The sequence below is a fragment of the Periplaneta americana genome, chromosome 6, assembly GCF_040183065.1.
Source record: "Periplaneta americana isolate PAMFEO1 chromosome 6, P.americana_PAMFEO1_priV1, whole genome shotgun sequence".
Taxonomy (NCBI): domain Eukaryota; kingdom Metazoa; phylum Arthropoda; class Insecta; order Blattodea; family Blattidae; genus Periplaneta; species Periplaneta americana.
The window spans coordinates 65187565-65212034 of record NC_091122.1 but is presented as its reverse complement, the minus strand read 5'-3'; the positions used below and the strand labels follow the sequence as shown (position 1 = coordinate 65212034).

General features: G+C 33.3%; 1 protein-coding gene across 2 annotated transcripts in view; it reads right to left on the bottom strand.

Annotated features, from left to right (window-relative positions):
- Nucleotides 1-5266: 5266 nt before the first annotated feature.
- Nucleotides 5267-24470, bottom strand: part of mbt (serine/threonine-protein kinase PAK mbt) — a 68151-nt gene continuing 48947 nt past the window's right edge. For both annotated transcript variants that reach the window (XM_069828241.1, XM_069828242.1), the window contains one exon: nt 5267-20547. In XM_069828241.1, the coding sequence (XP_069684342.1) occupies nt 20386-20547 (162 nt within the window). In that variant the 3' untranslated portion in view covers nt 5267-20385. The remainder of the gene's footprint in view (nt 20548-24470) is intronic.

Here is a 24470-nt window from a genome sequence, read left to right as displayed (position 1 = left end):
AATGAAGTAACTCAATTAGCAGAAATTCGTGAAAAAAATCAGTCGCGAAAATTGGTCGTCTTTAATTATAGCAGTGGTTTCCGAAGTGGGGGTCGTGTAAGGAGCTGAGGGGGGATCGCGAGATGATTTACAAAATACAAGGTTTATTAACATAAATTTATTTTGTCTTTAGAAACATAAACAACGTCGAACATAAGAATAAAAAAACGTTTCAGTAGGTATAAATTAAAAAATAATTAATGTAATAAATGAGTCTGTTTTTCAGAAAGTGGCTTCTCAAATATGGACTCCAGATTCCATACAGACAACGATATTTTCAAATTCAAGAAAATTTCTCACTTTTGTTTTGATGATGATCGTAGACAAGAAATTTATTTTGCATAAGTATAAGGTTGCAAATATTACAAAAAATTCATGAACTACGTATTTTTGCAAGTTCGAGGTATTCTTGTATTCTTTTAACCAAAACTGGTCTATGCTCTTCAAAATAAAGAAATCTAGTTTATACTTTCCAAAGTCGGCATATATTTCAATGAGCTTTTCTTTCATATTTTCTGGAATTTCAACCAGTTGAACAAAAATATCTAAAACGGATTCTTTATCCATCCATCACTGTCGTAATTATTTTGAGTTTTCTAAAAATACTCAAAAAGCTGTTGTTTAAAATTGTGGAAACTTTATTGCTTATCAGCAAAAACAAGCTCAGTATTTGTCTGTCATACGTAAATAAATTTTCCACGAGTTCTTTAATGCATTGGAAAGAATTAAATTTCTATTTGTCAAGTGATATTGACCAGAAATCGAGTTTTCTTATAAATCCATCGATTTTATTCCTGGCTGTTATTATGTTAACATCTCGGCCTTGCAAACTACTATTCAAAGTGTTTAACTGTTCGAAAATATGAGCAAGGAAGGCCAATCTATGAAACCAAAGAGAATAAGGAAAATAGGTTTGCAGATCCTACACATTCCCCACTATTATTATTATATTCCGATTTCTCGTCTTGCATGTACCAGTATAATAAAAGTTCTGCTCATAACTGTAAAACTCTTTTCAACATATTACTCCACGAAAGCCGTCTTACTTTCGTATGATAAATAATATATATATAACGAACCCATGTCTTCACAAACTTTGCTGAAAATACGAGTTTGCAAAACTCTTTCTTTGATGAAATTTACCACACTGTATTAGACTATTACCGCAATGCCATGATGGTAATAGTTTGAAGTATTAGAAATTATGTTTATTTAATATTTTGTGTCATTGTTACGACATATACTTTTATTTTTATCGTTCTTAAGTTGATATCCAATGGTTTTGAGTAAAGTTATCGTTATTTTCGATTTTATAAGGATTTGTATTTTTTGAATAGGGTTAAGTACTGTACGGTAGTACGAGGGTGGAAATCGCAAAAAAAAAAAAAAAAAAAAAAAAAAAAGTGGGTTGCGCCTTCAAAAAGTTTGGGAATCAGTGAATTATAGTATACCGTATTATGTAATTCTTAAGTGTCTGTAATATTACGTTAGTTGATATTATGATGTACTTCTGCTTTATTACATTTAATATAAGCTTTAGTTTAAAGCTGAAGAAAGGCAATATACTAGACAATGCTTTTATAGTTGCGAAAATTTATTAGTAGTACTTCATATGTTTAACACAAGAGTGATGCATTCTCAAGTGGCTTTACTATGTATCAAATACAGCTAAGAGAAACAAGAATATAATCTTTTATTTTTTTTTCTCTAACAGTGATAACGATTTTTCAACAAGAATGAAAAGACGTCTCAGTCAAAAAGTGTTGCAATTATAATGATTACAGTCTATATATCACAACTGTTGTTTTCAATACCCGGAATGTCAAAGCTATGTAAAATTGTTAAACAGATTTTTATATTCCTTCAACTGAAGGTACAATGAAGACGTAATTCAATTTTATGTTCCATCCATGGAAATTTAATGAGAACATGTTAGTGATCATTAGATAAAGTGTGGCTGTGCCAGCCTTGAATACTAGCAGACAGTGGACTGACAATATCAGAAATGCCCAATAAAGACTGCCATTCGACTTTAAATTGTTCTGTGCACGAATGGTTATTATTCACAATAATAGATTAAAAAAAAATTTGTCCCAGCTTCCAAAATATTACAATACGGTAACTTCTCAATTTGCCTGTAATCTAGCTGCAAATAGCTTAACTACAAACAAATGCTATTACTGTACATATTATTGGCAACTATATTATTTATGCTAAATGTAATTTCAACAGGCAATCCTTAATATATCTTGATTACACAACTTTTAACACTATATCACTTCAGAAAACGTATTATGTGTCTTTCACATGTTAAATTTTACATTACCTCGTTGACATGTTTCAACCTGCTATTGGCCATCTTCAGAACTGGTTGTTGCTGGTCTTGGTGCCTTTTGTTTGTGTTTCCTGTGGGGTGTGTTTGTATAGTGTAATGTGGAGTCAGAGAGAGTGTGTGTTCTGAAATTGAGTTGTGTGTTGAGAATTTCATTTGGATGTGTTTGGATGAAATTCTCAACACACAACTCAATTTCAGAATACACACACTCTTTGACTCCACATCACGCTACACAAACACACCTCCACAGGCAACACAAACAAAAGGCGCCAAGACCAGCAACAATCAGTTCTGAAGATGGCTGATATGTCAACAAGGTAATGTAAAATTTAACATGTGAAAGACACATAATACGTTTTCCGAAGCAATCCTTAAGTTAGCAATGAACATTCAATATAGGTATTTTGATTTATATATGGTTTTAACATTGGTTTCGATTACATTCGTGAATTACTAAGACTTATTATCAAAATTAACAAAATCAGATGTAGGCACAAACTGGATATGACGGTTATAAGAAAATTTTCCACGCATTTAGGTAGGTGACCTTGTCACTCTTTTTGGTCACTGAATATCATCTCAATCAATATTAACAGGTACTTAATTAAAGATAATTAAAATTAAAATTAATTAAACAGACTCACAAAAACATCAAGTTTAACTGTAGTTACCTTCGAAGTTCAGGTTTACACTTCTCCATTTTATTCAAATGGTATTTTTAACAAATATTATTTTCATGTTGGCCATTGTATTAACTTCTCAACTATATATTCTTGAATTATTGCTGTTCACTCCATGAAAACCAGTTACTGTTCATTTGCAAAACTGGGAGGGGGAAAGACAGGACTACCATCTACTGTTACAAGAAAGATATGTTTCATGTAAATTTTCATATGCCTCTCATTTAACTTATCACTTATGAAATAGGCCATGTGTTATGATTTACTGTTTACAGTTGTACATCCATAATTTCTCTACATATCCTGCTCCTTTTTCATTATGAAACAATTAATTTGAAAACAACACATAACTACATCTCTTACAGTAAAATTTATTAGTGGTACTACAGACTAACGTAACAAATATTAAGTATAAATACAGTCATTACTTCAACAAACTCTGTAAGATTCCTTTGCAGCATTTATGTTAGATGTGCAAAGAATTGTAATACTTTATTCAGTCACTTTTTGGAAATGCCTCGTAAGACACATATGGACGGCTCAGGCATATTTCTATCATCACTGAGTAAAATAAAAATAGCTGCCTACAGTATGAAAACTAGACTTCAATATACATCTCTAACTCACCTCACCAATGTTGATATGAATACTGTACAGAAAACTTCATCATAATATGAGTGGTTTACAAATCTTTATAACTTATGTACTATATACATGTTTACTTTCTTTGCTTACCATTTGTCGAAACTGATCGAAATTGCATTACATCATTCAAATCAATCTTTCGCATGTAAAAACACAGAAATATGACAACTATATTAGGCAAATAAATTCTAATATCATTTGGCATAAATTAAACCTGAACAAAAGCTTTTCACAGAACATTTTGTGAATGTATCCTGCTGTTACCTTCCAACTACAAATGACTCTCTGTAAGTAACATCTTTCTTATTCTTCTTGGCAAGTATTTGTCCTTACGGGAACTGTTAAAGTCTAAACAAAAGATTTCTTTAATAAAAAATATTTTATTAATTACTGTCCTATTCTGTGTCACTAGGAATGAAAATCTCAACAAATCATACAAAAACGTAGTACAGTAGAATTCCTCGTATCCGGCAACTGTTGGACAAAGCCAGTGCCGGGTAACTGAATTTGCCAGCTAATTGGACAATACGTTTATAGGTTATGTAAAGACATACTGTACTGCACAAAAAATTTTTCCCATGTTTAAATTTAGCAAGTTTCATATATGTAGATATTTAAAAATAAAGTTTTGAAATACATACAATGTTTATTTTTAGTACTGAATACGGTAATGCACATTCATCAGTTCATAATTTATTGTAATGCATAATAGCATAAAAAAATACTAAACATTTACATAACCTTATGACAATTTTAAATCGCGGCCATGTGATGTAAAGAGCAGTGTAACCAATGTCGCAACTGTGAAGATGAAGTAGCGTTCGATGATTTGAACCTCTTTAACATATCTCTAATGTCTTATCACTCGAATGAAACTTTTACACGTTGTAGGAACAGAGAATTTCACTCTTCCCTATTTAGACTTGTCCAACATCCCTTCGAACGGGCGAGTTCAAGTGGTAAATTTAAAGATATCGTCTCTGTGAATTGTTTGCAAGGCCCAAGTGACAGCTTACTGATCTCCAGGAACATAACAGAGTTTTCTGTCTATGTTTTCACACATGAACAATGTAAAGAGTAAACAATATGCGGCATGTGCGATCCACGAAATCATTCACATCTTTGACTATTCCCTTTAGCAAGAATGATTTTTTTTTGGCCTACCCGAAAGTGCCATTGTTTTGGTATTGTTGGTTATTTGGGTGCCAGATATGAGGAATTTTACTGTAATACCTTTGTATTTTAAAACTTCCCATACTTACACACAGACAACAAATGGTACTAATCTAATTGATAGTGGGCCCACATACAAGGAAGGAATTTATATGTCAATCATGTATTTTCACAGTCACAGTGATAAAATGAGTATCTGTATCTAGTAAGAATTTGATGTGGAAGGCAATACATATATTTACATACCTAGGTGATTTTAATGTTTTAGGCTAAAACAATATAAGTATAATGTACTTATATGTTAAACTACATGATATAAACGTGGAACTCCTATTGGTAAGAGCGAACAGTCTGAAAGAAAAGTTAACTTATGTTATCGAACATTCAACAACAATTTATATTTGTGAGCTGTTCTATTACCATAAAAACAACATAAAATGTCACATCCCCTGAAAATTTTGAGCACTCAAATTTAATAAAAATTGTCCTTGCAAAGTAATAACATTTCGCCTGTTGCCAGATTGTACTTAAAATAATTAAGGTTTTTTTAACTTTCGAAATAAATGTTCTAAGATATTTGTAACATATACATCCTTATATCATGTTTTGAAATACAGACATAATGCAATAAACACGAGACAGGTAATTAAAACATGGCGATGTATTTCGAAAGACAGTGATAAAATACATTTTAAAAATCACTATCTTTATATTGCATAAATATCACTTTACTTAATTAATTTTCACAGTAATACGAGAATAGTTAAACCGTTAATGAATGTAACATAATATATGTAAATAAGATTATAAGCACGTGTTTCACAGAAGATCTTTTACTTCTTAGTTTAAGTACTATTATCCTGCAAAAATTAATATATAGAATTGTAAATAAATACAGGTTTCCAGCAGTTTTTGGGAAAACTACTACTGTAGATGGTTCTTTTATTAAGTGTTAACAAGTTCATTAATATAGCAGAGACAATATAATACCTTCACTCGAAAAATGACGAATATTATTTCTGCCTTACAAAATGTTGTTGTTTTCTAATGCCAGGCATTTGACAATAAAGTCATTTGACCTCTTGCACTCCAATATTTTTCAAAGATATTGTCATGGTTAGCCACTGACGCACAGATTTTGAGATGTTCTGAATCCATTTCTTGATTTGAGTTGCACAATGGACAGTTGCCAATCTAAATGCAGCTACAGACAATTTGCGTGGTAAATCGGGAATAAACTCTGCCTTACAAAATACGTAAGTAACAAAAACATGTAAATGAATACTTTCAGGAATATTTATATCGGAGAAAATAATTATTAAATAACGAAATTTATCTAAAATGAGGCTTGTCTTAAGTAAACCATTCAATATACCATCTACTTACTATTATTTTAGTTCAAATTCTTTTCACACCAACTCTTACAAAATTCCTTTCACTTTCATAAACCAATTGCTTATATGTACAAAAAAGGAAGGTTGTACAATTTATATAGCATTGTTTATAATGATAATAGTCCCAATGATGGGAAGGAAGATCACAGGGAACTTAAGTACGTCGATAAAACCTACCTCAAAATAGATTTCTATATCACAAATATCATTACTATTGTTGCTAAACTTTGCAAATTTCGTTATTATTTCGAGATATTTCAATAGCAGTACCCTATGCCGTCATATCTCGGAGTCCACTGATTCATTAATTATTTAGTACACACACAAATTCTCTCTTCCTTATATTACTCACACTAATATCAGTTTTAAAAAAAGGGGAGGAGTTCATTTTAAAATATAACGATCATTTTGAGAACTTCTAATAAGAGTCCCACTTCCTTTGTAGTAGCTATGATGATTCATTAATCTATTTTCTTTTACTACTGATATTTCCAATGGTTTTTGATAGCAGAGACAATTCAAAAAGTTTCTTGCACTAACAAAATGAAACATTCAATAATGTTACAATTTTTATTTGTGAATTTAATGATTTTTATAAAGATCTGGACAGATGGGTAAATGTTATAAGTATGCAAATCGGGTGAAATGAGCAACATAATTCATGGAGTTCACAACAACATTGCAGAGACAAGTAGGAGATCAGCAAATAATAAACAGGCCACAAGGATAGGGTGACCAGATGTCCTCTTTTGTCCGGGCATGTCCTCTGGGGTCTGGATAGATTTTAAAAAAATCAAGAAATGTCCTCCTTTTCGTAACGTATATGCCTGATATTGGCGGCTGGGTAGCTCAGTTAGTAGAGCAGCTGGCTACAGACTGGAAGGTCCGGGGTTCGATCCCAGGTGGTGACAGGATTTTTTCTCATTGCCAAACTTTCAGAATGGCCCCGAGGTTCACTAGCCTCCTATAAAATTGAGTACCGGGTCTTTCCCGGGGGTAAAAGGCGGTCAGAGCACGGTGCCAACCACACTACCTCATTCTAGTGCCGAGGTCATGGAAAGCATGGGGCTCTACCTCCATGGCATATTATGGGGATACCTTTACCTTTTACCTTTTTACATACCTGATATTTTGAAATGATCTGATTTAACGCCTTTTTCAAGTAATTTGCCTGTACGTTGCAGCAGCATTGATGGAATATACTCTTTGCCAACGATCATAAATCTCTTTGCTTACAAAGTAATATTAGCGACTGGAACACGTGAATGATGCACATCTACATCACATGAGAAATCTAGAAGAGGAGAAGAAAACATCTCTCACGCGCCTGAAGATTGCTCCAAACAGCGTCACTCCTCAAACTAAAGGAAAACATCTCAGAGAAGTTCTCAGAAAACAATCATTCCAGTCATGGTGCCAGCTCCCACATAAAAGCAAAGGTGTTTGTACATTTGAAGAATGCCCCAAAGCCAACTCCCGGATCTCCTCTAAAAAGTGTCTTTCGTCCTCTGAATACATCAATGCCATCAAGACGTCTTGCAATGTCACCGCAGTGAGATCTGTCCCTGGCAGAACCTTCAGTACTACCCGTTGTTGCCATTCCACTGCAGCGAGACTGAAACACTTGGCCACGTACTGGGGTTCTGTAAGAAGGGAGAGCTACTGCATAACAACAGACACCATCGTGCCCATATAGCAATTGCCAACCTGCTAAGAAACAGAGGATGGGAATTACATGAGGAGATTCATTGCGTGTCTGAAGATGATTCTCATAGAAGAGTCGATATAATTGCCATCAATAGAAGAACCCAGAAAGCAATGGTCTTAGACCCTACGATTTGCTTTGAATGAGACACAAATCAAGCACTGCAGATAAATGATGACAAGCGAGCTAAATATGTACCTTGTCTTCCATACCTCAGTGAACAATATGGCATTTCGCTTTACAACTGGGATGTTGCAGGCTTACTATTTGGAGCGAGAGATTGTTTACCAAAATTTACATGTAATATCCTTAAATCCTTTAAAATTCCCTTTTATGAGGTTCAGAAGATTGTAATGGAAATTCTGAAGGCCTCTCTTCAAATTTTACACTATCATCTGTATGTTAACACATAAATTTTTGTTTTAATGTACAAATCGAATCAGTATTTTGCTCGTTTCATTTCTCTTTATCTTTTATATTTTGTTAATTCTGGACCCCAGTGGTCAACCTCACTTGAGGACGGATGATTTGAAATCTTAGTAGTATGTATTTTGATAATAATTATAGTTCCCTTGGCTTTAATATGTAGTTAACTTATATTATTGACTTTTATCATATGTAATGCTGTAATAAAATAGATATTGACATAATTTTAAATATGATATAGGTCTAAGCCTAAATCTAAATAGATATTTTCTGTCCTCTTTAATATTTATAGTTCCTTTGACTTTCATCTGTAAAATCATTATTAAGTTTTATCATAATTATTTTGTAATATTAATATACTTTAAGTATAAGCCTAAATCTGTACTGTAAATATTTTGTAATAAAATAGATATTGATGTAATTTGTAGTATAAGTCTAAGCCTAAATCTAAGTACATATTTTCTGTCCTCTTTTTTCGAACAATGTCCTCCTTTTTTGAAGCTTTGTGTCCTCTTTTTTATAGATGTGAATCTGGTCACCCTAAACAAGGACAAGTGACAGGGGAGAAATGTCAAGAGTGAAGACACAGAAACAGTGTGACACCAGACAAATGGAGGCTGATGAAGGGGCAAGAGGCAAAGGAATGCACACCCATCGGAATACATCAAGAATCAGCAGTGATGTGGAGGAGTCAATGTTATATATGCCAATGAGAAGCATAAAAAGCATGAAGGATATAATCTGAGGAATTGTTGCAGGAATGAAATAAGATTTTAGGTTGGGGCAGTGGGGAATATTATAAGGAAAGGTTATGGTTAATACTGGTGGTTCTTTATTGTGATAATGGAGAGGCAAATTCATTATGATGATATATTACAGGAATGAAGGTGAAAGATAAATTGAAGTCTCATAGAAATGTGAGAAAGATATTTTGAAAGATTAAGCAAGATCAATGAAATGAACTACTCAAAAATGTGTGAAGTGTTAAATAGGAAAACTGATTTTGGTTTTTTTTTGTAGGTTAATGAAAGATGAGAAGGACTGTAAATGTAATTATAGTTATTTAAGGGGTTGGGTACAGCCTACAGCAGTAACATTTTTGGAAATATTCAACATTTTTTCCTCCATTACTGTATCCTGTACAATAATAATATTATTTACTTCTACGTAGAAGTTTAAATTATAACTTGCGTTTACTTGCTTCAGTATTATGTAATATGAATTTATTCTCTGTGCTTCTCTGACTGTTTCAGAAACTTTTTGGCAATTATTACTCTTAAGTTAATAATATTCAAATATAGATTACAGAATGGGCAAAACAGTTAACACTGTCACAAAATGGTAAATTTAATAAAATACAATAAAAAATTAAAAAAAAAAAAACATATTTTTCAAGTGCTTCTAGTCACTTCTCTTCACTTCGTTGTAATGTCCATGTTTCTGTCCCATACAATGCTACACTCCACACAAAACACTTCACTAGTCTCTTCCTTAGTTCTTTTTCCAGAGGTCCCCAGACGATGCTCCTTTTTCTATTAAAAGCTTCCATAGCAATGACAAAGAAAACTTTCAATAGGAAAAGGAGCATCTTCTGAGGACCTCTGGGAAAAGAACTAAGAAAGAGACTAGTGAGTTGCTTTATGTGGAATAGAGCATTGTATGGGCCAGAAAAAATGGACATTACAACGAAATGAAGAGAAGCAACTTAAAGCACTTCAAACGTGGATATGGAGATGAATGGAGTGTGTGAAATGGACAGACAGAATAAGAAATGAAGCTGTGTTGGAAAAAGTAGGTGAAGAAAGAATAATGCTGAAACTAATCAGGAAAAGAAAAAGAAATTGGCTGGGTCACTCTGAAGGATGCACTGGAAAGAATGGTGAACGAGAGAAGAATTTTTGGCAGAAGATATCGAATAATAGACGACATTAAGTTTATGGATCATATGCGGAGACTAAGATGAAGGCAGAAAATAGGAGAGCCTGAGAATGCTGGGTTTGCAGTGAAAGACCTCCCTTTTGCAGAACACTATGAATAAATGAAATAAAAAATCAGTCAAATCCAAATCAAAGGGGCAACTATGTGCGACCCCTAGTGTTAGTGCCTACTACACAATGTCTTCCAGGATAATAACGCAGCATTGACTTCAAATTACTTATCACTATATAGATACATAGTTTTGAGGAAATGAGGGAGTCTATTTGCATCAGTTACTCTTCTCTAGAAAACATTCTTCATATCAAACACTGTGCTTTCAGTATTATTCACATATACATGTAACATAATCCTGAACAATAATAAAATCAATTACATATTTTCAAATACACTAAATGGGTCCTAAATGTGATATGAATATACAAAATAATAACGAAGATAATTTTAAAAATGCTTTAAGCAGCAAATGTAGCAAATTAGGCCTATTTGAGGAAATTACTAGGCATCGTCATATATAAAATGGAATGTTGGAGATTATTCCCTTTTTATAATCATAAACCTTGAAATAATGGTCTCTCTATAATTTTTCGTCAATACAGAAGATCCTTTTTATCATCATCATCAAATGAATTTAAAATTTAATTAAAAAAAACTGATGTACAGTTTAAATGCACTGATATATCCAAAAAAACCCAAAACTGAAAACTATAAAATATGATTTCTTGTTCGAGGTTTCCAGCGCATCTTGCACACCATGTATTCAAGCAGTTACGAAGAAAGGGAATTGTACTATAGTTAGATGTCCAGGATATGTGCAACAAGAAATAAATTTCTAATAATCCGAGAACAACTCTTATGCTTATCCTGAATACGCAGTAATACGAAAATTTATAATTTTATGACAATAATATAAACATGTCTGTATTTATTTATACCCACAGAGTTCTACTGTAAAGCATTTATCTTCATATAGAGGAGCACATAATTGTTAGGCACTATTCTCTTTATCATTTAGGATTATTTATTCGCCATTTATCTGCAATTAATTTTTTTCCTCTATTTCCTTATTTTTCAGAAATAGTGTTTTTACAACACAGTAAAATTCATTATTATTTTTTTAATCTGAATTAAAACCACTATTCATTTTAAGCTTGCCTTGTTCCAATATTTGTTATTAATTTAGGCCTAGAATAAACACTGTTATTAATTTAGGCCTACAATAAACATTCTTGTTATTAATTTAGGTCTACAATGAACACGTTTTATGTCCTTCTTTATATGCATATGAGGATCAAGTATTTCCTAGCTTTTCTTAAGACTAATTTGGCAGATACACGTAATTAACTTGTGTGACTAACAAGCAAATAATCTCATGGGGGAAGATAAAGTTTTTTTTTTCTTCCACTATGTTAATAACATCAAAACAAGTGCTTATACAAATTTTGCCACTAGAAAGCAATTGAGGATCATTTTTGCAAAACTTGCTAACTGCAAAATTTGCAAAATTGAGATATTGATGAATTCGTTAACATAAGGCAGGCCTCTACAAGATGTTAAAGGCATCTTAGTAAAATTGGATTATTTCTCTTCAGTGTAGTGTGTCGGCAAAGTGTGATCGTTTTTTCAAAACTTGCTTTCTGCTAAGTGAGAGTTACAGCAAAATTTGCTTGCTACAGTGTTTTGTCTCTCCTGTAAAATTTAGTTTTTTCAGTTAGCAAGTTTTGCATAAACGGTCCTCAATTACAAGGGCCATAAAAATAAGTTTCCCTGGGGCCATTTATAGAAAGAAAACACAATTTCATGGAAAGATTTATTGGAACAGATACAGCAATTGTTGAGCTATTTTTCAAGATATTCCTCACTGCAATTGAGCCATCTGTCATACCGTGGGATCAACAGAGAAGTGCATACAGCTGTCACACATAGGTTCAGATCTCATACAGCAGACTTCTATGATACAGGAGTACAAAAGCTGATCCCACGATATGACAAATGTCTCAATTCCAGTGGGGAATATGTTGAAAAATAGCTCAAAATTACTTTATCTGTTACAATAAATCTTTCCATGAAATTGTGTTTTCTTTTTGTAAACAGCCCCAGGGAAACTTACCTTCTGGACAGCTCTTATAATTGTGCTCGAGTGGCCAGAATTTGTATAAGAACTTGTTTTGACATTAATAACATGGTGGAAGAAAAAGAAAATAAATTTTTTATCTGCCCCTATGAGAATGTTTGCTTGTAAGTGAAAAGGCTAAAAATATCTGATATGATAGTTTAATATATTCACTAATTCTTCAATAACCTTAGACCACAAACATGGGTCAATTGATAACACAGACCTGCTGTATGAACATGCCTTAAAATTAACTAATCTTCAGGTAAGTACATATATTTACTTCTTTCTTCAGAGAAAGAAGAGCCAATGTTTCTTCTGGTCTCCTATAAATGTATCACATACTTAACATAATAGTATTTACTGAACACTCACAATGCTCTGTTATTGGTTTGTGGCATGAAGACAAGTACTGACAAACGATCTTACAAACAAATGATACTTTTAAAAAAGTGCATTCTAAAGTGTTCTTTGCCTCCAGCTTATCTTGTTTTCATCATTCCATTTCAAATATAAAGAACAAATATTTTTCTTACAGTATTTTTTCAGCCAGAATAACAATATCTCTGAATCTTTTCTCTGGCATTTCTCTACTTCAAAGGTAATTCCATAACATAATAAACATAATGGTTGGTCGTATTAACTGTTGTCAGAAGCATATCATTCCAAAAAGAATTTTGTTAGAAAAATATTTTTCTAGTAATAATGTGGATAATAGCCTCAAGTGACCAGAATTAATTACTGATACAAAAGTCTCCAATGGGACAACGGAAAAAAGGGAAGATTTTCAAACTGCCAACTACCCATACCACTCAACAGCACCTACCTTCCTTCATTCATATTTTATATATATATAAACTTCAATTTTGAAGGTTATGTGAACAAAGAAAACAAAAATATTTCTGTTGCGATTTCATTGTAACACACACTGGTAATAAGTATTAAGATTCTGTTGATTCCGATAATATACAAACTACACCACTAATTACAAAACTAATCTGTGGCACGACAAATACACTGCATTTCAGTATTAAATGTTATGGACGTGTAAATATATTTTTACATACTTTCACCTATTCCTTATACAGATATATGAAGAAATATGTTCCAACACCTCTTAGGAATCTCTGCAGAGTTGTTGGTTCAATTGCAAGCTGCTCTTACATAGACATAGTTTAAAAAGTATTAAAAAATCACTGATTACACGAAAAGTAATTACAAATATCATACATGACTGTATATCTTTACAAACCCAACTCACAAATACCTGCCTTTTCCTAGTATCATCATATATTAACGATGTATTGAAATATATATATAAAGGTTCTCTTGTAAACAGGTGAGGGACACCCATTTTCAAACAATTTAATCCTGGCATGGAAAGACAATATTAACGTAAATAAAAGCAATAAATATTAAAGTAATCTGGAAAATGTAATACAGACTGACTCCAGAGCAGGAGTGAGGAAACTGGTCTGTCAGCAAGTAATGGCTTCCACAATATACATATCTGAGAGATAGATTCCTTTCCACTTAAAATTACTACAAATTTTATCCAACCAAATGTAATATATGATACAAGCATCATGATCCCAAGTTTTAACACATTTAGTGAGAAATAAAATGTCAACATCCAGTGTAAAACCAAATTTTGACGAAATCAGCTGCTTCCATTTCGTTGTAATAACTATTTAATTACATCTGCTCTTCCAACACGATTTTTACCATTAACAAATAACAAATATTTCAAGATGATTACTATCAGAGGTCTGCGTCGGACGTTTTTGCTTGAGCGCCAAGTAGTTCATAGCATAATCCGATAGGTAGCGCGCATGCATGATAGGTAAAATTGTAGCGAGCGATAAATCCTTGAATGGTATAAGCCGAGAATTATGCATTCGTTCTTGTTACTGGCAAGAAGTACATTGACAAAATGGAGAGCGAGCTAAAAGATGTAGTGAAGTTGAAACTACTCAACAAGGAATACAAGTAAAGTCCTGAAGAAGGTATGAAGAGTGATGTGTGGGACAAATTCTTACTTGTGATACTCAGTGTATCAATCTTTGCGTCTGTAACAGTTGTGCAGCATGATTATTCGTTTTATTATATTTTCTGTGATGTTATCTCTGTACTAATATTGTTATTAATCTACTGCTGTATCAATAATATTTTGTAAAATGTTTCTACATTGTCGCAGTATATAGGTGGAACACTATGTATGGACCTATCATATTATATATGTGGTAAATCAAATATTGAATAATTATTAATTAGCAATAATAACTGTATATCGAAGTTTTTCACACTATTTTATTCATAACTCCATGTTACTGTTTGGTATGCTCCATTAGACATTTGTCATAAACGCAGAAAATAAAGCCTTATTTTTACAGTGTGAGCAAAACATATGTGTATCTTATCTGTCACCTTCCATGCAAGATAAGACATGTTGGTGAGATGACCTTGTACTGTGCTTCTATTTATTACGAGCGTATCACGATAGAGCTTATCTCACTCGAGGGTGCGACATTCGACCGAGTTCAAGCGAGCGATTTAACTCCAATGCAGCACTCTGATTACTATAATGTGTTCCTTATTACTTCCCATATTTATACATACTGATTGATTCATGAAGTTGTTATTTATGAAACTTATTAAAAAGTTAAAGTTAAAAAGTTATGTTTTATTTAATGACGATCGCAACTGCTGAGATTATATCAGCGTCATCGGTGTGCCGGAATTTTGTCCTGCAAGAGTTAAGCACACTTAAATGCAATCGACCTGGCCCGGGATCGAACCCGCAACCTCGGGCATAGAAGGCTAGCGCTATACCAACCAGACTGACTGGAACTTATTCTTGAATCATAGGGAGTAATGGATAATATCAACAAGAGTTCAATTTCTCAATGCTAAAAGTGCTAAAACAATTTAAACCATAACAAAATAAGTATGTATATATAATGCTCACGGTTTAATAATGAAGTTATCTTCCTTCTTGCCTCCTAATATTTGGTCGTAAGATCCACAAAAGACTGAGATGATTTGCAGTTTGCCAGGTGTTCCATGTAATAATAAAAATAACTGATTATGTCAATTACAGAAGAAAAAATACGAAATAGCAAAGTACGAATTCGTAAAATAATATTAAGTTCAATCACAAGTATGCATTTAGAAAATAAACACTGAATGCTCATTTCTTGAATTACATTAATATCTGTGTGTATGTATATTAGCCTGGATCATATATACCCAGATTGCTCGGCATTATAGGTTTTGATGGTAACAACTTTCGTCAGGTTTACTATGCTTCCATCTAGTTGTTACATAAGGAGTCACGTCATAACTCCCATTTGAATTGCATTAGTGACTGTGCTGCCATCTTGTGTTCGTTTACGGCAGACGGGTGGCAGTTGTTCTCTTCAAAGTGCAACCGATTTTAACATAGGAATGAGCAATCTATATGTGATCTGGGATACTAGTCTGGGACAAGAATGTTCATTTTATTTCTCAGAGCATCAATGTTTAATGTTTCTCCTGCATAAAATGTTTACATATTTCTTTTTAAAAATTCGCCCCCCCCCCCCCGCACTGAATTACGATATTATTTCGACCCATTGCACCTGCCCACATATATGTGAACTGCACGTCAAATAAATGTGAGCAAATAGATAGACATTTTCTCAGAACAGCTTTTGTTAGATACTTCATTGAATCAAACTGAATGAACAACAGTGTGAGTAAGACTAAACTATAGTTTCTAATATTCACCACATGTAAGACATCATTATCAATGGCCACAAAATAATACACTTTCACTTTTCTGTTCTACAATGTGGAATGATCGTTTCATCTAGGTTTTGACAAAAGGCGAATCCGTTGTTGTAAGAATTCGATTTTTGGAATGGATCTTCATCTTCAATGGAACTGTTTAAATCAAATACCAATAATTTCCAGAAAAGGCACAGATGCTTTCTTGTTTTGCCCCATGAACTCATAACTCAAAATAATCTCAAAGAACAAATTTCGTAAGTGCTTGTATGATTTCGTGTGAATTATTCTGTAGGTAAGTTTTCAACACAGGTCTTTTAATGTGTAATCTTTTTATTTGTAGAGAAAAATGTTTCCTCATTCCTGCTCCAGGGATATTTTCAATCTATGTATGGTTCAAAACTTCATAAAATTAAAAAGTGTATCAGTACAACAAACATCCCAAGCACAGGTATTGCAAGATTTCGACAGAACCTTTAAATCTAAATGCACAAATACAGGGATTCTCATTTTGAATAGAGACTGTGTCATTTTCATATACTATTTTAATTTCAAAGGTTAAAATTGGGCAAATATGATAGAAAAATGTGTACACAGTTTCCAAACCCAACTCCCTCCCAGCTCAAATGAAAAAACAATTGGAATGTAATAAATTTTTGCATATTATAATGCGAAAACAAATAGTCGTAATTATATTAGGTGTGTGAGTAAGCAACCCCATGTATGTATGCATGCACAGCACTACTGTTGATGCTATCTCAACACAAACAAGTTAGTATCAAATACAAAAATAAAATCACAGATTTTTAAAACATTGTTCACCATAATCATCATCTACATTACAGAATACGCCCTTCGACCTGTTCCAAACTTCTATTATATTTGATTACGCCATCTCTTTCTAGGTCTTCCTACCCCCCCCCCCCAAAAAAAAGTTTATATTGTGACGAACAGAGCCCAGATTTACATACAAAATGCCATTGCACATAACTTTCTAAAATGTATGTAGAAGTGATATTCTTTTATACAGTGTGTCAGCAAGAAACATTTCCTGGGTTATAAACTGCTATAATTCTGTCATCATGTGTTTTACGAAATTCATACCGGTGTTATTAGAAAGAACAGTTCAAAAAATTTCAGGAAATGAGTAATTGATAATTGTTGACCGAAACAACAGATGGCAGCACAAGAAGAAAGAAAAAGAACGCAGTTTCTGCTATTTCGCTAGTCATTAAGGCATTGTTGGATATATGCAAATCGTGTTAAATATCTGAATGTTAAATTTTCAAGTCTGTGTGAATTCTGCAGCATTTAGACGGTTATTTAGGTTATGGCGAATCCACAGGAATGTAGTACATAGTCTTTGAAAGTCTGTGCATAGAGCTAGCCTGCAGTTAAACATTTCTAAATCGACCATTTCCAAGGTCCTACATTCTCGTCTGCGATATCACACCTACAAACTATAATTAGTTCATAAGTTGAAACCTGATGACCATGCAAAACGACGTGTTTTCTGTGAAAATTTATTGACACTAATGGCGGATGATGATCTTTCATCCAAATTCATTTTTAGTGATCAGGCAATATTCCACGTCAATGGAAAAGTAAACAAGCACATTTCATTTTGGAGGCTGAACATGACTCCCCTAAGCTAAATATATTTTGTGCCGTTTCGAAACAGAAAGTGTACGGCCCATTTTTCTTTCAAGAGAACAGTCAATGGATCAGTTATCTCGATATTCTTACTCAGTGGCTGTTTCCACAATTGGAAGAAGAAGGCAATGAATTTCTTTTCCAACAAGATGGAGCACCTCCTCACATTCAGATCATTTAACACAATTTGCTTATATCCAACAATGTCTTAATGACAAGCGAAATAGCGGAAACAATGTTTTTTTTCTTTCTTCTTGTGCTGCCATCTGTTGTTTCGGTCAACAATTATCAATTACGCATTTCCTGAAATTCTTTGAGCTGTTCTTTCTAATGACACCGGTATGAATTTCGTAAAACACATAGTAACAGATTTATTGTAGTTTATAACCCCAGAATGTTTCTGCGGACACGCTGTATATTTATGCTTTGGTCAATGATTTCACACTCACTTACTGAGCATACAAATACATGTCTGAATGAAAAGCTATTTGATATGCGTATGTTATAAGTTCTATAAGAAAATGTATATATGTAATGATATGTTTTTAGGCTTTCACAATAAATGTGTTCAGAAGTGGACTTTCGAGTATTCCACGATGTCCTGGAATTTAACATTTACAACATTTCAGAACAGAATAGAGTCCAAGAATAGGTGACTCTTCAGATCCTACATATTTTCACTGATGATAAAACCTGTATGTTGGAGATGGTAAGTTCCAGGATATGGAAGTATATCCAAAAATCTATGTTTGAATATGTAAAGATATTTATTGTTTACATCTATTGACAAAGCAATATTTTGTTTTATCATAATAACCACTATAAGAAAAATTTTTTACTATGACAGGTTCACTAAATGTAAATTATAAATTAAATTTGGTAATACTGCTTTTCCCGTTATTATAGTGTATGAAAGACTCAACTTTTTAACTGTATTTGTTTTAGTAGCACGTGCTCTAAGAAAATAATAAACAATATACATAGACCAGGAAAAAAAAATTCATTCTTAGCAATTCACTGTCAAGACTGGAGGAGGATGAACATGGTATGAAGTAACTTTGATATTTTGGAATATAATACCCTGCTCCTGATCTCCCATCATCAGGGTTTAGAGATCCATCTGTATAAATTTGAAGGTAATCCTTATATATTCTGCAGATTAGTTCCATGGCCTCCAACTTAAGAATGTACGGAGGATCATTTTTGGAATGATTTCCTGGAATCTGTATGCTATGTTCTGGAATCACTCATTTCCATGGAGGAATTTCGTTTACAATTGGAGTTTTAGCAATGAGTGTGTCTGTGATATAGATTGGTATTTCTTCTTTGTTTATTTTATAGAAATTACACAGGATATTATCTGACAGTTTGAAGAACATCTGAGATCTGGATGAGGCTTGCAATTTTAAATGTATTTTTAGATCCTTTTGTAATACATACATTGGTTGAATATTACATTCAAGCTGAAAGATGACAGATGAAGTTGAAATTAATGAAGGCGAAATGAGAATACCGTAAGTTACCCAGCAATTCTGCTTCAATTGACTAAGGGGGGGAAACCCCGGAAAAATTCTCAACCAGATAACTTGTCCCAACCAGGATCTGAACCCAGACCCATTCATTTTACAATAGGACACGCTAACCGTTACTCCACAGCAGTGGACAAGTAACACACATTCTATAAGACTCAAACCTGCAAACAATAATTAACTGATATAGTGTGATAGGCACATTACTCCCTTTTTCATTTCAGATATGATTACGAGTACTATGTTTATGGAATTGACTGTGAATGGGGATTGCATAAATCCGTATAAGTAAGGCGCAGGTGACTCACCTGGTATATCCAGGCTCTAGAAATAGTTACCAATAAATTGCGGCAGGAAAAGTTACATTTAAAACTTAGTAACTAGACAATCTGTGAAACACTGTTTTATCTATCAGTCTATCATGTTCTTCTTTAACAAATTTAATTACAGGTATTAATTTCGTCAACCTTGCAGTTTCGTAATACTAGCATTTCATTGTATTTGATGAGTATATTTATATACATAGATGAATTTCGTGTAACTCTTACTCCTGAAAAATAGCTTCAGTCTTTGCAGCGTAAGGAGCTTTTCTATTGATAATGCTGCCTTATTAAGAACAGATTATTTCACCTCTCAGAAAGTATATTATAGTTACCGGTTGGAAGTTACGTCTCTTAACAATACCTACTTTTAATGACTTTGCATGATATTCACTCCTACACAGGTACCAATATAGATTCAGCACTGCAAAGTTTAGTGTTATAGTGTTAATAATGGAAAGATAGAACATTCTTTGAGAATCCCTGCAAATGCACAATGAAGATTTAATTACTTTTGTACACCAACACAAAGATAAATGTACACACCCCTTGATTGACAACTGCCAATAAAAAATTTCCTTTGGGTATTTGTTCCTTGCCTGCAAAGTAAGATATGTACGCAGAAATAACTGCTTAGTATGGCAAGTCTCAACATGTTGGCACTGTGCTTTCAGCAGTTGCTGTGACGAGAGCCTCTCATGAGTGGAACAAGGAGGGCAGGTGTTCCAGCCTGTCGCAGGAATGGATGCTGCAACAACTCTGCTGCTGTTGCTCTCTGTGCTGGATCTCGCACCAACATGCGTTCCAAGAAACCTTGCAGCCGAGGTGAGACCTGGGGCAAGACAATAATGTTATCGTTTGTCATATAAAACACTTAAGGTATACCAACAGTCCCAAATTAATTTGTCACAAATGTGACAAAATTGTTTTTTATTTTACGTGTCAACTAGAAAAGACTTGCGCATAGGGAGATAAGTGTACATAAATAACAGATGTACACCTGAAAACAGGTTTTGCTTAGTACAGTGCCATATGAATAGTGACATGGGCTGCTAACAGCATCAACTTCCAGCAATGAAATCTCGCAACTTATATTTATCTTACAGATGTAATTTACTGGCTTACCTTATAATAAGTGATGGAACTGTTGAACCATCCTCTTTAATGCACATTTCACATCTTTTGAAAAGATTTCTAGACACTCTGGATGGTCTGTTTCATTTAAGTGTTGTCTTATAGAACTTTAGTTTCAACAATTTCGTTGCTTTTCAAGCTGATATCTTGGATACACCTGTCTGTTGAGTGAACTTAAACAATTTTATGGGATTTTAGAGACATTGTGGTTCCGATAAGCCAGTAATATTAACATATAAGCGAAAGTTCTGTCAACAGCTTATCTATTTTAAGACAATTTTATATGCGGACGAACATTTTTGCTCGAATATTAAGTATCTGCAGGTCCTACAGTTTATAATCATGATAGTACAGTAAAACCTCGATAAGACGTTACCACTTATTACACTATCCCATGTAAATACGCTTCTTTTGTCTGGCCCCTTAACATTTCATATATAACGCCTTTACAAAATACCCTGTTTGTCGAGCTCAAGTTCCGCATAATACGCTATTTTTGTGGAATATTTTTGATGTAATTTTCAGCAATGTACTGTAATAGCAATGAAACATTTTGGCCATTGAACTTACTGGTGCCATTAACCTGAAAAGTACTGGTATTCGACCCTTTATCTGCGCATTTAAACCTCTATACTATACAATACCCCACCCTCTTGTTATGCTCTCTTATTCGACCCTTTACCTGCGTGCTTAAAGCTTACATACAGTTACAATACCTCACCCTCTTGCTAACCCTTTCTCACGCAAACAACATTCCTCACTCGACCGTAATAAAATTCTGAAAATTTTTGCTGATCAGTTTGTTGTCCTTAGTATATTGAAGTGTCTGTGAGTGTGATTACAATGAGTGTTAAACAAAAAGCGCTTTGTGTCGAAAAAATTGGAAATCTTACGAAAGTACGATGAAAACAGTACTCTTAATCAGAAACAACTCTCTGATTCATTAGGAATCCCATCATCGACATTAAGAATGATAATAAAAAATCGTGACTCAATCACTGCAGCTGCGATGTTGGGAGGGTGTAAGCGCAAGAGAGTGAAGTGTGGTAAACATGAGGACTTGGAGAACACGCACATGGCAAACAACTATAAATTACTCTTTTCAAAAGAAATAAGTACAGTACATACATACAGTATTGTAAATGTCTTTAACGTAATGGAGTAATACTATATTACCTTTCATGAATCATGTATTTCAATAAAGAAAAATGCTAATAAATACTGTATATAAGTCAAAATTAGTATACCCGCCTAATATGCGGTTCCTTGAACAGCATCTTATTGGGGTTTTACTGTAGTTAACAAGTGAAATACCACATCTAACATATATATGTTAATTTCATGAGAGACTGCTTACAGCTTAAGTCATCGAATTTTTCTTCAGTTAGAACGTGATTTAAGACCTCCATTTTTTATTTAAAATAAGTCAGTTTCATTTTTTTCACTACTTAAATTTTAAATTGTTGAATCAGACGATTTTTGAATGCCAGAATATTTCTGAACAGCACAACACATCATAAATGAAGGATTACTTTCTAATGTGTACTGCATCACTACGAACTAAATTGAACCACACTGAATGGAAGTCAGTATACTAATGCTCTAACCTTGATGTCCCTTCAGCCTGTGTTATCTGTCCATACTACACAACTGTAACGTTTCCAAGAGAAATGTACACACTATTTCCTTGGCAGTTACATCTATCTATAACAGTAAAAGGCCAACAGTATTTACCTGGGCAAAACCTCTATCCTGGTGAACATCTGTATTACTATCATACATGAAGATCTATCTTTTCAAAGGAGCTAAGGGCCAAAAACAAAACAGATTCAATAAAATGAAATTTGAAAAACTGGAAGTTAGCCTCTTTGGAAAGATTGGTCTTCAAATAGATTTGAACACTTGAATGCAAAGATTTACAGAAATATTAAATGGATGCCTATAGATTCTGTCGTTAAAACTTTTATTTTTCTTTTCAAGTTTATTATAGCTCAGCTTTTTCTTTCTTTTCATTATATGAAAAGAACTTATTATTTATCTAAATTATTTTAAACCATTTCCATTGAGTTTTCAGTACTTGTATTTTCAAGTCTGAAAACTTACAATGGCAAAAAATGTAAAACTGTTTCCCATTACCCTCATAGGCTTTTATGTTATGATCAAATATGATAAAAAACATTAAATACTTTATCATGAACATACTCCTACGATACACAATCTATGCCTACGCACAGGGAATAAACATACAATTTTGACTCAGACTACAACTTTTATTAGTAAATTTAAATTTTATGCAGTAAGTCTTGAATTGATATACAGTATATTTGCACCACACAAAACCTGATTGCACAATATAAATTATATTTGTGATTTAATTCATCTTAAGTTCATAAACCTGAGGTCAGGGAAAAGAAAGATAACTAGCGGAAGATTAAAACTTTCTTAATTTAATCCTTGACGACAAGTGCGAGAAAATTTCTCAAACATTTCGTATGCAAAGTAACAGATATGCTATTACAACTTTCTTAAATTTATAGTTTATAAACTGTCACATGATGTGTGTAAATCGTGTTCAATTAAATTATATACTATACTAGTGACAAAAGAAATAGGTGGGTATGGCAAACTCCTTATTCACTACCCCGACTCCTATACCTACTTGGTGTATGGTATGTCCCAAATAACTTACTCCTCTATTCACACGTTTTGCACTAAAGGACAACTTCAAAGAACAAATAAGATAATAATGTGATTTCTAGTAATTACAAATACCTATTTATTGAATATTGTTATTTTGTTTAGTCAACTGTCTGAACACAGGTCTGAAACTCATAATAAAGCATCACTCATGAGGTAACTAAATCAGGAATAATGGGTTATGGTGGCCAGTTCTCTTTCCCCCTCCATTGCATACATCACTGAATACTAACATGTTACACTAATCACCGGCGTAGCTCAGTCAACTAAGGCGCTTGCCTGCCAATCCGGAGTTGCGTTCGGGCGCGGTTCGATTCCCGCTTGGGTTGATTACCTGGTTAGGTTTTTTCCGAAATTTTCCCCAACCATAAGGCAAATGTCAGGTAATCTATGACGAATCCTCGGCCTCATCTCGCTATCACCAATCCCATCGATGCTAAATAACCTCGTAGTTGATACAGCATCATTAAATAACCAAGTAAAAAATATATTATGCTAATCAGACTTTAGATGATATCATTATATTTCACAAGTTAGCCATTTCACAAATGTAATGTAAACCTAATACGAGAAATCAAATATTTAGCATTACACACATTTTTTTTTTCTTTTTTAATCAATCTTCTTAAAGTGTCCAGCTGTTTGCTGACAACATAAAGTCCACTATAGTCTATTCTGTTTTTGTTCTTTATGAGAAATGAGGAGTATTTTAATTGGTGTTCATTGTGGATGCCTGTTGCTGGTAGCCAGAGTTGGGGTGTAGTCAATATATACTGCAGGGCTGTGTCTTCTGCAACTGCTACTAATGATTTTAATTTACTCTTTTTTATAGTTCATTGATGGACAGTATAGAAGAATGTAAAATTTTGTTTCTATGATTTTTCAGAATATTGTATTGAAATAGTAAATACTAAATATTGTATA